Source organism: Diplotaxodon limnothrissa, linkage group LG22 (genome assembly GCF_057381915.1).
Source record: "Diplotaxodon limnothrissa isolate DT_005_m linkage group LG22, D_limnothrissa_male_GT1.1, whole genome shotgun sequence".
NCBI lineage: Eukaryota > Metazoa > Chordata > Actinopteri > Cichliformes > Cichlidae > Diplotaxodon > Diplotaxodon limnothrissa.
In genome coordinates, this window is record NC_140616.1 from 7372371 (window position 1) to 7387160 (window position 14790).

Below are 14790 nucleotides of genomic sequence, written 5' to 3' on the forward strand. Positions count from 1 at the left end.
AGTGATATCTCTGTGTCATGAGAAGAATGTGCAGGGACCAAAAACACAGAGTAGTTCCAGATCACTGGTTATACTGCAGGACGTAGCTTAAAAATGATTTATTTTACATTTTTCAGGGCAAACTTTATTTAAACATTCAGTAACTTTAGTGGCACTCTGTGTCACAATCACTATAAAATACTCTTGTCGTCCTAAAAAAAATAAATCTCCCATATTTTGGACATAAATGTTGGCTGGTGTCATTCAGTGTCGGTGATATATTTTAGAGAAATCACTTCATGTGCCGTCTTTCTTTCTCCACTTTCAGGAGGACGGCACAAGTTTGTTTCGCGGCCGTCCACCGCCTCAGTCGCTGTACCAGGGTGGGGCCAGCGAGGACGTGACTAGCGATGAGGAACGCATGGTCATCTGTGAGGAAGAGGGAGACGATGATGTCATGGGTGAGTGAGATTATCTGCAGAGTGATTTTAGTGAGGTTACAGTTTCATAACCAGAGAGTAATAGTTTCAGTTCCCATGATGGCCAGTAAACTTCTGTTTTCTTACTCAGTGTGACTCTGTCAGCAAATACCTAATGCTTGAAAAAAAAAAGTGTCTCTGTCATGCAGCCATAACACTTCAGCTGCTAATTGCTAGTCTTAAAATATCACGACCACAACAGCACATAATTCCCAGTGTAGCTGTGAAAGTCTGCAGGCAGCCTTAACAACCTTTGTCTCATTTGCTCTACAGAAGAAATCAATTCATAGTCATAGGTGTAGATTTTCCAGTCAACCTACAGGATACTTCCTTTTCACTATTATAAACATGTGTGTTAAGATAAGATAAGATAAGATAAGATAAGATAACCTTTATTAGTCCCACACGTGGGAAATTTGTTCACTACTATTGTTTCACTACGCCCAGTAGGAAGCTGAAGACTTTTGTTGTTAAAAAAATAATAATAATGACGTGACTCATAAGTATAACAATGCCTCTGACAGGGCAGGTCTCTTTCTTCATCATTAATCTTCCTCTGTGAGCTCACACAGCTACTAGATCTTTTGTGACACAAGTAAATATCCCTGTCACGCACACAAACACATGGTATTAAGGATCTGCAGGAGAGAGCATGCAAATGCAGGAAACTGAGGCAAGATTAATAAACAAAAGGCAAGGTTTAAATGGCTGATAAATACTTAGAAGAGTCCAGTTAGGTCCAGTATTTCACAATAAAAGCAGAAATCTAAAGCAGACACATAGAAGGAAAAACCATAAATAGCATTAAAAAATGGATGTAGCCACCATGATGTCACCCACTGGTTGGTGAAATCCCACCGTTTTGGTGTGACGAGTGTGGGAATGAAAGGGTTTACAGCAAAGGCCGTTTTCACATGGACGTCTATATAACTGGAACCAGAGGCATCACCCCCTGCTGGTCATTAGAAAGAATGCAGGGTTGAAGCTTCACTTCTGAAGTGACGTTACCGCCATCTTTTTTACAGTGTGTGGATAATACTGAGAAAAACTGAAAGCTGAGAGTGGAGAGACAAGAATACAGTGGGTATATACACAGGACTGAGTGGACACAACTGAATACAGATGAAACTAATGAGGGCGGGGCAGCAATCACAAAGGAACAATAGGCAAAGAGAACGTCATCACCAAAATAAAACAGGAAATAAGAAGAAAGAAGGAGATTGACACATGGACAAAACAGGAGACAAAGACAAGGAAATATGACACACTTTGAAATAGAAGAAAGAGTATCAGTTAAATCGAAACAGGGAACATAAAGGAAAGGAAAAGGAAAAAAGACCTGACTTAGAATAGAAAGAATTCATTCATCACTGAGGTGAATACGGGACATAAGCACAATTAACAAAAGACCCAAAGGAGGGCAGAGTAGTGAATCGTGCCTGCGTGTGTGGATTCAGCAGGTGTATGTGAAATAAAACAGGAATAAAGAAATCAGAAATCCTCAGAGCCTCTGTTCTATTTTTAACTGTTATGAACTGTAATAAAGACATTTCAGCCAAAAATTCATGAAAAAGCCTTAAAGCGCTGGATGCTCTCACACATGAGACTTCTCAATGTGTCCACCACTCGCAAACATCCAAACAAAATCTAAACCCATGAAAGGTTTGAAGTGTGCTGTGTGCGTTTTGTGCACTTGTGCCGATATTTTTTGAAGAGAGTAAATAAGAAAGAGATCAATGAAATTGATAAGGCTAAAATGTTTTGTAGGTGAATAAAGAATAATTATTCTAATAATAAAAGGGGTTGTGTGATATTTCACCCTCAGAAGATTCATGTCCTGAAGGCTCCATCGACCTCAAGTGTAAAGAGAGGGTGACAGACAGCGATGAGGATGAACCAGATGGACAGGTACGTGCAGGGTTTAAAGAGATGTTCATTCAACATGTGTTTGTCTTATTTGACTTGTTCTTGGAGTCTGTAAAGTTTGAAATTTAGCACAAAGCTCTTTCTGTTTGATCGAAAGTGATTCTGAGTCATCAGCGTTAAATTAGCATCATATTGTTGGTGCTTTATTTTAAGGCTTTTTCTGCATTTCTTTATTCCCATCGAGCATTAAAAACCCACAGACTTTTCAAAGTTACTGTAAGTTGAGAAGAACTTCACATATTAACTTTCCCCCTTTGATCTCTGTGCTTCTCTCTTCCCTCCAGCATGGCTTCCAGCCTGTGGCTCGCTCCTCTCTCCCCTCCTCCTCTCCCTCCATCATTCACTCCGACTCCTCCTCGGCTAAAGGGAACGGTGGCGGTAACGGAGGAGGTCCTGAAGACGGGTCAGAGAAGAAGAGAAAGAGAGGCGCAGATGGAGGAGAGGATGAGAGCGAGGGAGCCCTAAAGACAGAGCAAGCGGCAGCGGGTGGAGGAGAAGGAAATGGAGGAGGTGGGCAGGGTGTCTCCTCTCTCTTCATCGCCCAGCCTCCTCCACCGCTGGCCCAGCAGAGTTTGACCCCGGTCGGCGTCCGCATGGCCCCCACGATGGTGACTAACGTTGTGCGCCCCATCGCCAGCACGCCCATCCCCATCGCCAGCAAGCCGGTGGAAGGAGCCATCACCCTCAGCACCCTGCCACAGGACAAGAAGGCCACTCTCCTGATTGGGGGTGGAGGTGCTCAGCAGCTGCCGATCACAGCAGGGGGTGGGTACCTGTCGTCCTCCTCCCCTGGTCCAGTCAGTGTAACCCCTGTAGGAGGCAGCAGCCTGCTCACTAGCCTAGGTCTGGGACCCGCTCAAGCAGTGGAGCTCCTCTCCCTACACATCCAAAGCCCCCTACCTGTCCTCCAGCTCCACCCCACTGCTGCCACCACCTCTTCTCTCACACCTCCCGCCTGCCCCACGACCCCGGGACAGGCGCAGTACATCCTGCCCACCGAGAGCCCCTCCTCCCCTCAACTCACTCACCAGCAAATCCTCTCCCTGCCCGCAAATGCCGCCCTGGCCAATGGCGTGCACTCGGGGGCGGGAATCAGAGTCAGCCCCGGGACTAGAGGTGAGACAGAGAGCAACGATTGGCTGAGAGAGAAAAAAAATGGCAAAAAAAAGTAAAAATGTCTTTCTTTGATTTTTCTTTCTGCTGCTCTTCCCTTCACTACAGTAGATTTGATTGGCTTACATAAACGGGAGATACATGATTGACATGAGTTATGAGTGCCCGCCGCCCGCCCACGTCCTAATCACTCTCTGTTCATAAGAAGCAACAGGACGTCATTCCACCTTGTTATCAGCAAGGAATTTCACTAGCATCTGTAGCTGAAATGTTCCCTCCGTCTCAGCGTGTCTCCACCCACCGCCGCTCCTCTGATGTCTTCACCTCCCCTCTTTTGACTCGATTCATCTGTTCCTCACGCTGAGTGATTTAATTCTCTCTCTCTCTCTCCCTGCTTCTCACTAATCAGTCCAAACCCAGTCGCCAGTCTTGCAGAGCAAGATGTTGGTTCCCATGGCAACAGTGAGAACCGGGTCTACTCCTCCTCATCCTTCCCTGGTGGCTCCGCCTCTTCCCGTGCAGAACGGCCCTGCGACAGGAAACAAGGTAAGAACACGGTGTCAGAGATAAATACCTGCCAGCCTGGTGGCTCGGAGCAGCAGCGACGTTAAAACCCGAGTGAGGCGACAACAAAGCAGATGACACGAGGACGTCCACGCGTGTTTTACTCATCTGATTTGGAGCAAAATTTTCTTTTTGAGTAAGAAAATTAGATTCACACATTACAAGCAGCCTTTTACTCTTATTTGTGAAGTTGTGTTGAGCGTTATTTAAATTAAAAGATCATAAAAACTCCACGTGTAGAATCATCAGTCAAATCTGATGTCAGAGTGCTAAATTTGCTACAAAATGAGGTTTTAAAAAGCTTTCTTTCCTCTGAAAGTGAAACTTCTACCTCTTACTTCAGCCCTCTTTGTGTTGCAGACTTAGGGTATTTTTCAAATCAGAATAATTTGAATGCCATGTCTCCTTTTTATAATATCTCTTTCAGTGCTCAAGGACACCCGATTTGTATCGTTAATCAGGGGACCTATTATGCTGATTTCCATCTCCATGTTTCTTTCTTGGACTTTATTTACAAGACAACTCTTATCTTATACTGAGTCAGTTCATGCACCATCTGAAAGAAGCTATTTTATCTCTGTGATGACCATATAAAGATATCAAGTCTTTTGACAGATCTCTATAAGCTTTTTAATTAGATGATGGTCGTTAACATTAGTGAGAGGGGCTGTCACATTTGTGGCTTTGTTTCTAATTCTTAGGAAGGAATTAAACTTTCTCACAAGAACAGAAAAGTTTAGTAATTTGCTTTCACACCGTGACCTGAACTGAGGGCGAATTACATGTACGCCATTGCTTTCTTTGTTTTTCGAGCTCAAAGGTCTGCTTGAGATGTTGTTATAGGCTCAGAAACCCGGCTTTAATTCTTTTGATTTCTCACAACCATGAAAATACATTGTATGTTTATAGCTTTTAAATACTGGATACATGACAGAGAGATGATAAAATATGAAACCTGTTCTCTAAAAAACTGAAACCTGGTGAGGAATTAATGGTGTTTTTCTGATTCCCCCACTCCAGATCATCCAGATCGCTTCCATGCCTGTTGTGCAGACCAACGTCCACCCTAGTGGTGCAGCAACAGTACATCCTGGGAGCCCCTATCCTGTTTCCATGGCAACGGTGATGACTCCCGGTGCTGCGCCCCCACAGACCGTTCTCCTGACCTCTCCACCCACCAGGTCAGTAACACAGGCCTAACACCTGAAAGACAAGCAAAACGTGCCCTGACTAAACTTTACTGGACTAATGAGTGAGCTGGTCAGAAAGGACTCAGAGACACTGGAGTTCAACAACTTTAAAAGATGCTGTCAGATATTGATTTTGGCTGGGTCATGCCATCGCTTAATGTGCTGCAAATGCAGATAAAGAAAGTCAACACTTTGAGCACGATTTAATTCTCCATTATCCCTTGCAGCCATGTGAACTATGACACCAACTATAAAAAGCCTTACACTTTGCAAAAGAGAACTGCTACATACGGAGAAGTTTCTGAAAGTTTCTTTAAAGCTGGAATCATGACTGAGTATTTTATAGACAGTAAACAAATTTACACCCAACATTTAAACCATATTTATTAAAACAAACCCAATAGTTATCTGATCCAGCTGCAAATAAATATTTTCTTCATACAGACTGTACAGGGGATGAATTTTGACTTACGTTTTAAGTACTGTTAGCGTCTTAAGTTATGTAACTACACAACTAACGATACAACTAATGATACAGCAAGCAGCTAACTGATCCAATTTTAGAGCCTTCTGGAGAATTTTAGTGCATTTATGCAACACATCACATGGTTTGCTGTGCAATTAATTATACTAACAGACTGTGTGAGTTAGCTTTGGTGAGTTAAATTCTAGTATGCTGTTAGTCTGTTAGCAGATATGTGTCTGTGCATTGCAACCATACAGTTCATGGATGCAACTGTCTATTCAGTTACTTAGCTCTCCACTCGCTTGTCTTGTAAAACAATAACAGGGCTAGAAAACAGCATGGGAAAGGCAGGATAAGAGGGCATGAACACAGTCTGACAAAAAACAGACACGTTAAATATACACAGAGGGCTGACTGGGTAGCAAAGCAAAGGTGAAAGCAGTTAAGAAAGGCAAGTCAGACAATCAGGAAAGGAGGGAAAAGTAACAAAGGCAGGAAGTTAGATTGCATTAAAACACATGACTAGATTGCATTAAAACACACGACTAACCTAACTTTCAGAGTAAAATAGGCCGATTACTCACTGGCAAACACGAAGTCAAAGTCAGATAACGCAGAAGGAACTAGAAAACACAAAACCGACAAATTAGGACCATGATGGCGGTGGCTACGACCGTCTTTTACGTACACTAATCATTTTATTATTATTTTATATATTTTTTCTGGTCACTACTGATATGGCTTTTTTCTCGTCCAGGATCACGTATGTTCAGTCAGGTCCAGGTGTCACCACGGCAACGCACCAGCAGGGTCCACAACCCCCTGGTCCTGCATATCTCCAGTCTTCTCTGGCAACCCTGGGCTTCACCGCCATCGCCCCAGCTCCACAAACCCTGGTTCAGCCAGTCGTTGGTCAGCCTCCGCTACTCGCCCCAGCTCAGCCTCTAAGCTGTCAATCACAGAGCTCTCCGGGACAGACAGCGGGCACCACCGGTCGTCAGGTAAAAAGAGATTTGCACAGTATCAAATATCACTACAGTGTAGAGGTGTGAGAGAGAAAGTAATGATAAAGATGTGAAAACAATTACAAAATCAGTCTTCATGTACATGTTTAAGTACCAGACTTCTTCTAAAACAGACCCCAGACAGTTCAAAGTGACTGTCTCACCTGCTGAAGGAGTTCAGGGTGGTAACGCCCTCCTGTTTGTACTCTACATCCATGACTGCATTCTCAAACATGTCGCCATCATTGAATGCATTAGAATTCATATTAGAGAGGAAAATCAATAATTACTCAGTGTGGTGCACAGAGAACAAGATGCACACTGTAGGCTTTGTAGCCCCTGTTTTGGATGAATTCCCACCATCTCTCTCGGCAAAGTCTAAGTCACCACAATCATTAATCCCATATTTGGACGTGGCTGTTAATTTTAGAGAAAGAGAGGCCTTATTCTAACTGGAAACATCACAAACCAGTATGAGATGTGGATTTCCAAAGATCAAAAGGCTCAGCGGGTGAATAAACCCACCCAAAACATCACAACATCACTGGGATCAGTGAACCAAAAAAAGAAACTGTCCAACCTGCTGCCATCTGTCAAGCAACACAGAAATAAAGTAAAAATAACTATATTAACCCAACTTAAGTAATTACTAATTTATTTTATTAAAATGCTAATAAAAAAAAGTACTTCTGTAACTCGAGGCTGTAGCTTACTTATACCACTTTGTGTTGCCGTCAAAGTCACTGCTATCTTTTGGTTTTTCTTTTTAAAACACACACTACAGACTAGTTTTCCTCACTCGCCAGTGGAATATGAAATAGTTAAACGTCATCCGAGCACAAAACAAAACAAACACACAGTAATCAGCCTCAACACTAAGCCCACTGACAGGTGAAGTGAATTAGATCATCTGGTTACAATGTGATGGTCTTCTGGGAAACCTCGTGTTCTGGCACAGTCCACAAAATCTTCCCCATCAAGCATCAAAACAAGCTGGACATACAGATCCCAAAAGTATCGTTGCCATTGTCCAGGAGTTCACGGGACACCAGCAAGGACCCGGTGCAGGGAGGGGTCAGACCTGTTTTTGGCAGCATCGGGTGGAGTGTCTTTTCAAACACTGTTGTTGTTCACTTCAGTCTATTTCACCCGCTGACATGCCTGGTTTCCTGTTTCCTTCTTCAGGTACTAACTGCCATCTACCCTGCACCACCCGTTGCTCTGCCCACTGGTGTGGTCTCAGTGACGCCTGTGCCGCCTGCAGGGGCGGCTCCAGCTCAGGACGTGGCGAACCCTCCCTCTCCGCTCGCTGTAGGGCTGCAGGGTTCAGCGGTGGCGACCCCTCACCCTGGCATGGGAACAGAGGTGGAGGTGAAGCACGAGAGCCAGCTGGATGCTCAGAGTGACACTCAGGGGTTGTCGAGCTGTGTCACCAGCTCCTCGATGGGCACCTGTACAAGCAGCATCATCGCAGGTAACGGTCCACTGATTTAGAACACTGGTGGATTTATTTGTACTTATCTTATAGTGTAGTGTGGGCTTCATCAGACGTCCACTTCTAAAGGAAAATTACAGCAATGTGCAAGTTTTTTAACTGGATAAGTAATTTGGTAAAAATGATCTATTTTGTGTTTTAGTGAAAAAAGAGGAGGACACCACTTTGCGCATCAAAGAAGAAAATTTGAGGGATGGATATGAGAGAGAGAGACAAAGTGAGATGGACGACGAGCGAGAGAGCTGTGAAAAGAAGCGAGGCAGAGAGACGGAGAGAGAGGAGCTCAGCACGGGCAACAGCAGCAAAGAGGTGAACAAAGCCGCATGGGGCCTTCACTCATACTATAATAATACTTTTTATATCTGAAGTTTTTATCTGTTTACCATATGTTTCTCCGAGTGAATCAGAATCAAATCAAAAAATATCTGTGAACGATACAGATTCTTTTTCAGAACTTGTGTGAAGTGATTTTGGAGGTTTTCACAACAAATCACAATTTTGAAATACAATTAAGAGATTTTTGAACAACCACAGATCAAATCATGGTAGTCGAGATAAAGTGATCATTTTTTACATTTCACTTTTCTCCCACGAACCGAGTTCCCCGTCCTGAAAGGTCATGCCAGCTCCAGATGCTGCCTTCATCTACCACTATAAAATTAAAAGGAGGACTGGTGATATTTCAAACAACATATAGACAGATGCGCCTTGAGATTTTGGCTCGCCCTTCAGTGTGCATTGGGAGTGTCTGTAAGTCATTCACTTAGAGGAAGTAAAATGTTTCGACATTTGAGCCTGAGAGAGAATCAAAACTGTTGCAGCTGCTTTTGTCTCTGAATTGCATCAAGTGTCCGTCATGCAGTCTAATTCCAGCAGCTCTCCTCTGTCATCCTGCCCCCCGTCCTCCACCACAGACATCCTGCAGTGGAGGTGTGAGCCAACAGAGACCTCTGCTTGCCCACACAAGGCATCCACACATCAAACCTTTTTATTTTTTTATTCGAGTTACGTTTAAAGTTCTTTGAACTTTAAACCTTAAGTTATTACAATTATTACAATTATTGGCCAAAATCATTCTGCGTTCACAGGAGAGTTTAAAAAGCTCCTCATGTCCTCAGAAACAACCACACAAACAGTGCAACCTTTAACAGATGAAAACCTCTCACTCTTTTCCCAGGCTGGACCTCGTTCCCCACCTCCACCACTACCCTCAGGTTTGGACCCCCCTCCTCCTCCACCTGTAGAAAGAGATCCTCCCTCTTCCTCAAAGAAGACCAAGTTTCGGCCCCCGCCACTCAAAAAGACGCCTGACTCTCATGACAAGTAAGTGGGCTGATAAACCTTTATGTCAGAGGACTCCTGAGATTCTAGCGTTGCTTCTTATATTTTCTACAACTGTGTGGGTTTGTTGGTTTAAGCAACCTCAGATTCGGACTGTATAAACTGATGTGAAACAGGTAAGTATGCATTTTAATGAAGCCAGATTCCATCTCTGGCTGCAAGAAAAGCTTTTATTAAAGTCCAGATCTGGTCTCGCCGTGGTCAGACTGAAGTTTCATAGAATCGTTGCCAAATCAGAGAAAAATAAGCCAAGTCTGCCAGCTCTTTCTGGCTTTCTGGTCTTGGTAAAAATAAAAAAAATAAAAAGACTTCCTTTCATTTTAACAGTTTACATATTTTCAAGCTGAGAGAGCGCATACAACAGGAATGAATCTTATGTAATTTTGGCAGCTTGAAGGGAAACTAGCAGCACCCTGGACAGGACTCAATTTGTTGACTTTATTAATGAGCACTTGTTTTAAAGCGTAGTGGCATCCAGGTCTGTTTTTAGTGCACGGCCAAACCTCCAACTTTCTAAGATTATGGTGGAAACTCTGTTTACTGAATGTGAGTGGGCAGAGTGCTTACTCTTGATGTTCTTTATTTAGATGGTAGGAAAGTAGCATGGAAGCCGCAGAGGCGAGAAAGTCACGGCAGAACTCGGCCTTAAGGAATGCGAATACATTCAGAAGTCGTCCCTTGATACTTGAACCACCGCACAACTGGACTGTGTTTGTGTGTGCAGGCTCCTCTCGGAGACGTACTTTGAGGAACGCTTTGCTGAGCTGCCAGAGTTTAACCCAGAGGAGGTCCTTCCCTCGCCCACTCTGCAGAGTCTGGCCACCTCACCGAGAGCAATCCTGACCAGCTACCGCAAGAAGAGACGCAACTCCACGGGTACGAGTCAGAAATTCAGAGATGACTCCAAACTTTAGATCTGAACAACTGATATCCTGTGGAACAAAATCTCCACATTCAAAGTCTCTGTTCTTCCTCTTTTCCTTTGCTTGCCTTTCATTATTCCTCACGCGTCCGTCTCCCTCCAGACCTTGAGCTGACTGGGGAAGACCCGAGCTCCCCGAGGAGAAAGACTCGTCGCCTGTCCAGCTGCAGCTCAGAGCCCAACACCCCCAAGAGCGCCGCCAAGTGTGAGGGAGACATATTTACCTTCGACAGAGCAGGTATGACGTGTACGGCACCTACAACCTATCGAGAGATGCCGAGATGGCCTGACGCTGGTCTGATGGACCTTTCTGTGAAACCAGGTCCAGAAGGCGAGGTTCCCCCGGGAGAATTGGACAGGGTTTCGTACTCGTCTCTGCGCAGAACACTGGATCAGCGTCGGGCCCTCGTCATGCAGCTGTTTCATGACCATGGCTTCTTCCCCTCAGGTAAGCTAACAGTAGATAAGACATGACGTCACAGGAGAAGCAACAAACTAAAGCTAGAATCATTATGTAGTGCAAACCTGTTAATAACAAAAGCAGTAATGATGAAAATATGTCACAGCTGTGTGCTTCCACCAACAACTTAAAAAGCAAAATCACTGTCAGACTGAAGCAAGGAAAGAAGAATTTGCATTTTTCAAATTATTATTTAATTATTTATTTAAGTGGGAGTTTCCATCGCTATTTTTTCAAGAAAGATGTTTACAAAAACACAGACAACACAGTACAGACACTTAATACAAAGAAATACACCAGACTTCAGAATAATCAGATAAATTACAGTCCAAATAAATATAATCCTTTAAAACGCTGTAATGAAATAAGAAAATGTAGCTTCATACATTTTCTTATTTCTTAGCTCGTCCCATTCGCAGGCAGCAGAGCATTTTAATGTGTCTATCAGAGGTCTACCTAATGTTAAAATGTCCTGTGAATGGACTTTGGTATGCTATTTAAACGTCACAACAAGGGTGCGGAGGTAGACCTTCCCACTTTTTTATAAAAGATACAATGATGAGTGAGAAAAGCAGCAGTCTGTGACGAAGAGAATCGAGGGGCTTTCAAAGTGCACAAATGACATAAACATAATTTCCTTCTCACTCTCCTCTCTCCAGCTCAGGCCACAGCTGCCTTCCAGGCGCGCTACTCAGACACGTTTCCCAACAAGGTGTGCCTGCAGCTGAAAATCCGCGAAGTCCGTCAAAAGATCATGCAGACGGCCACGCCAGGAGCCCTCGAGCCCGGAGCGTTGGCCGAAGCCAGCCCCGCCTCTTCCCACAGCTCCTCTTTTAATCAATCAACCCGGGAGGATGCAGGGGTGGAGCAGCAGGGAGACAAAGGGCGGAGCCCCGAGGAGCCGAAAAGCGAAGGATCGTAAGCTGGAGAGGGCGACGGAGCAGAAGAATGGAGGAAAGACAAAGAGGGAGAGAGAGGAGTGCGTTAACCAGTGAGGTCCTATCTACTGGCGCTAATCTCCATCAGACCTGGGCAGAAATGTGGAATGTGGTCACAAATAATTCAAACTACTCAAGGCGCGCTTGGATCATCTAATCAGACCTTTAAAAAAAAAAATCAAAAAGCCTCAAATATGGTCAAATCACATGCAAGTCACGATGAGTCAAGTGCTTCTTGTATTGTTTTCGCTGTTTATTTTCCAAGTATCCAGAATGTCTTTAGTTAACCCTTTTGCCCGGGTCTGCTCTCAGCACATTTGTACAGTAGTTTGTAGTTTGACACACAAACTCTATCTCTCTGGCAAACACACACATGCGTACAGACACACACACCAGCCCTGGTGCATATGTAATCTCCAGCATGCACATGATCCCACAGAAACACGCATACACGCTTAACAATCAGACTGTTACTCTTGGTTGGCAGCCCCCAGGAGTTGCTACCAAGGACCACGACACACAAAGGCACTTTGTCACTTATTGTGCAGATGCAGTTTGCTGTTGCCAGCCAGCCAGCCCTCAGATGCCATTGACTTGACCTCTTTCTCGTCCTCCCACTCCTCAGCACAGTGGTCAGGACATAAAAACACAACCCCAACGACCTCCACTGATATTTCACAGCCCCTCGATGCTGCAAGACAGACAGCACACACACATACACAGTACACACACACAAACACGCGTCCGTACAGCGTGAGTACACAAACACAGTCAAACACCACCACCAACCCCACCCCTTGGTCTGACCAAGCCATCGGCCTGCACAGTTTTTAGTGATTGTAGTGAGAAGAGAAACTGAAAGCATGAAAGAAAAACAAAACAAACAAATAAAAACAAGAAGGCAGGAGTCGTGATGTAGTGTGACCAATCTTTGCACCTTCAGTTTATTGCCATTATGAAAGACTCGAGTCCTTACTGGCGGGAGCTGATGATCTATATGTCTGTATGTCTGCCGGGGGTCATGACCCCCAAAACCTGTGCGAACAGGCACCATAAAGAGATTATGTAAAGAGACTTTTAGGTTGTGAGGCTTTGAAGAATCAACGTTAAACTTGACACCGACCAGCTCCCAACAGAGCACGGAGAAAAAGGGCGGGAGAAGGAAAAACTGGATGCAAGATTCATATTCCAACGATGGGAAGACGTGATAGCGGTGAATACGGACAACATGACGAGAACCAAACTTCTCTGAATCTCCCCCCTCCCTCCCCCCATGGATATGATGTTGCTTTCTCTCATTATCGTGGAAATAACCAGTTTTAACGTGGCCTGTTTTTCTCTCTCGTGGCTCTATTGTGTTTCTTCTCCAGCATAAAAAAATAATAACAACAAAACTCTGGACAAATAAGGGGACAAAAATCAGCGTGTGCCCCGTCTCTCCCCTCCCTCCCCTCCCTCTACGATTTCTCACCAGACACAGAAGCGGGGGAGCAGGGGCGTTTGTCGTTTTGTAAAACGTTGAAATCAGGTGTTTGCACAATTTGTGCGGCCCTCTCCGTCTGGGGGCCGCCACAAGTTAAATCAGGAAAGTATTGTTTTTAGAGATTGTTTTAGTAGTTAAAAAATAATAACTTGTTCCTTATGTTATCAATCACCCTTTTCCTCCTTCCCTGCTTTCCTCCTCAGCCCTCTCTCTCTCCTTCTCCCCCCTTTACTGCTCTCCTCCCTCCGACCCTCAAGTGTTGTCTGAAAGTGCCCTTAAGCACTGGTCCCGGGTCAAGCGCTATGTAGCTCAGGATGGTTCTGGTTAGGGTTAGTTCAGGGAAAGCGGATCCTAGACCAGCACTGGAGGGCAGTCTCCGGAGCCCTCCCCTTGTCCCTCTCTTCTCGACACTTTATCCTTTCCCATCAAATGGTGCAATAGGACTTTTTTTTTTTTTAAATGGGTGGGTTCTTTTTTTTTTTTTTTCGGGGCAAGGCTCTGTGCCATAGATATTAAACCCAGTCAGACAGTGAGAGGGATGAGCTGTTGTCTATAAATATGGTATAAAAGAAAACAAAAAAGAATCACGCAATTATTGTTCTTGTTGAAGCGATAGAAAGTATAACTTACTAAAAGTCAAAGACAATTTTTAAATAGCACTTTTTGGCTCTTTGCTTCTCGAGTGAAGAGTGGGGGTAGTTATTATTATTATGGGTATCTCTATAATTTCTCTGTATACAGTTGGATGTGTGAAAAACAAATATATATACCGGTATTTCCATATATGTGCATTTAGGTCTGTGTTTGGGTGTTGTGTGTATGTTTTGGCACATGCAGGTAGCGTGTTATCACGACCAACCTCTCGTTCTTTCACCACACAGCAACATTATCAATAGTATATTTTTCATTGTATCTACATTCTATATTCTACTCTAGAGACAGTATTTTTATAGTCACCATGACTATTTTGTCTGCCATCTTGACTGTTATCAAACCCAGTTGATTCAGGATATATGTGAAATATATATATATATCTATATATATAGATATGTAGATATATCTATATATATATATATAAATACACACAGGTAAGAAGAAGACTATCAATTCACATTACTTCGGGGTTAGGGCTGTAAAGTGTCTGTCTGCATGCATGTGCAATCACATGCACGCGTGCACACACCCACACAGACGTATGTGCATACACACACGTATGCGTGTACACTGTATGATTGTGCTTAAAAATAAACTGTCCTTACTTTGGAGAAGGAAATTTTAGGATGAGCGATGTGAGTGTTATCTCATAAGCAGGCATGTTGACCATGTGCAATATTTCTAAACAACAAAAAAAGACTAAATATTGAAAATATTAAAGTTCTAACACAACCTCTTATGTACTTGCATTTATTTCATGTCCCTGCATTTCTTGA

General features: G+C 43.8%; 1 protein-coding gene across 1 annotated transcript in view; it reads left to right on the top strand.

The window, feature by feature from the left end:
* cica (capicua transcriptional repressor a) overlaps nt 1-14738 on the top strand; it is a 51307-nt gene extending 36569 nt beyond the window's left edge. Inside the window, exons 10-22 of the mRNA XM_085346820.1 lie at nt 308-440; nt 2284-2366; nt 2669-3500; nt 3907-4043; nt 5082-5242; nt 6475-6718; nt 7907-8195; nt 8359-8525; nt 9394-9539; nt 10282-10433; nt 10583-10717; nt 10802-10927; nt 11599-14738. Of these exons, the coding sequence (XP_085202946.1) occupies nt 308-440; nt 2284-2366; nt 2669-3500; nt 3907-4043; nt 5082-5242; nt 6475-6718; nt 7907-8195; nt 8359-8525; nt 9394-9539; nt 10282-10433; nt 10583-10717; nt 10802-10927; nt 11599-11861 (2868 nt within the window). The 3' untranslated portion in view covers nt 11862-14738. The remainder of the gene's footprint in view (nt 1-307; nt 441-2283; nt 2367-2668; nt 3501-3906; nt 4044-5081; nt 5243-6474; nt 6719-7906; nt 8196-8358; nt 8526-9393; nt 9540-10281; nt 10434-10582; nt 10718-10801; nt 10928-11598) is intronic.
* The last annotated feature ends 52 nt before the right edge of the window (nt 14739-14790 follow it).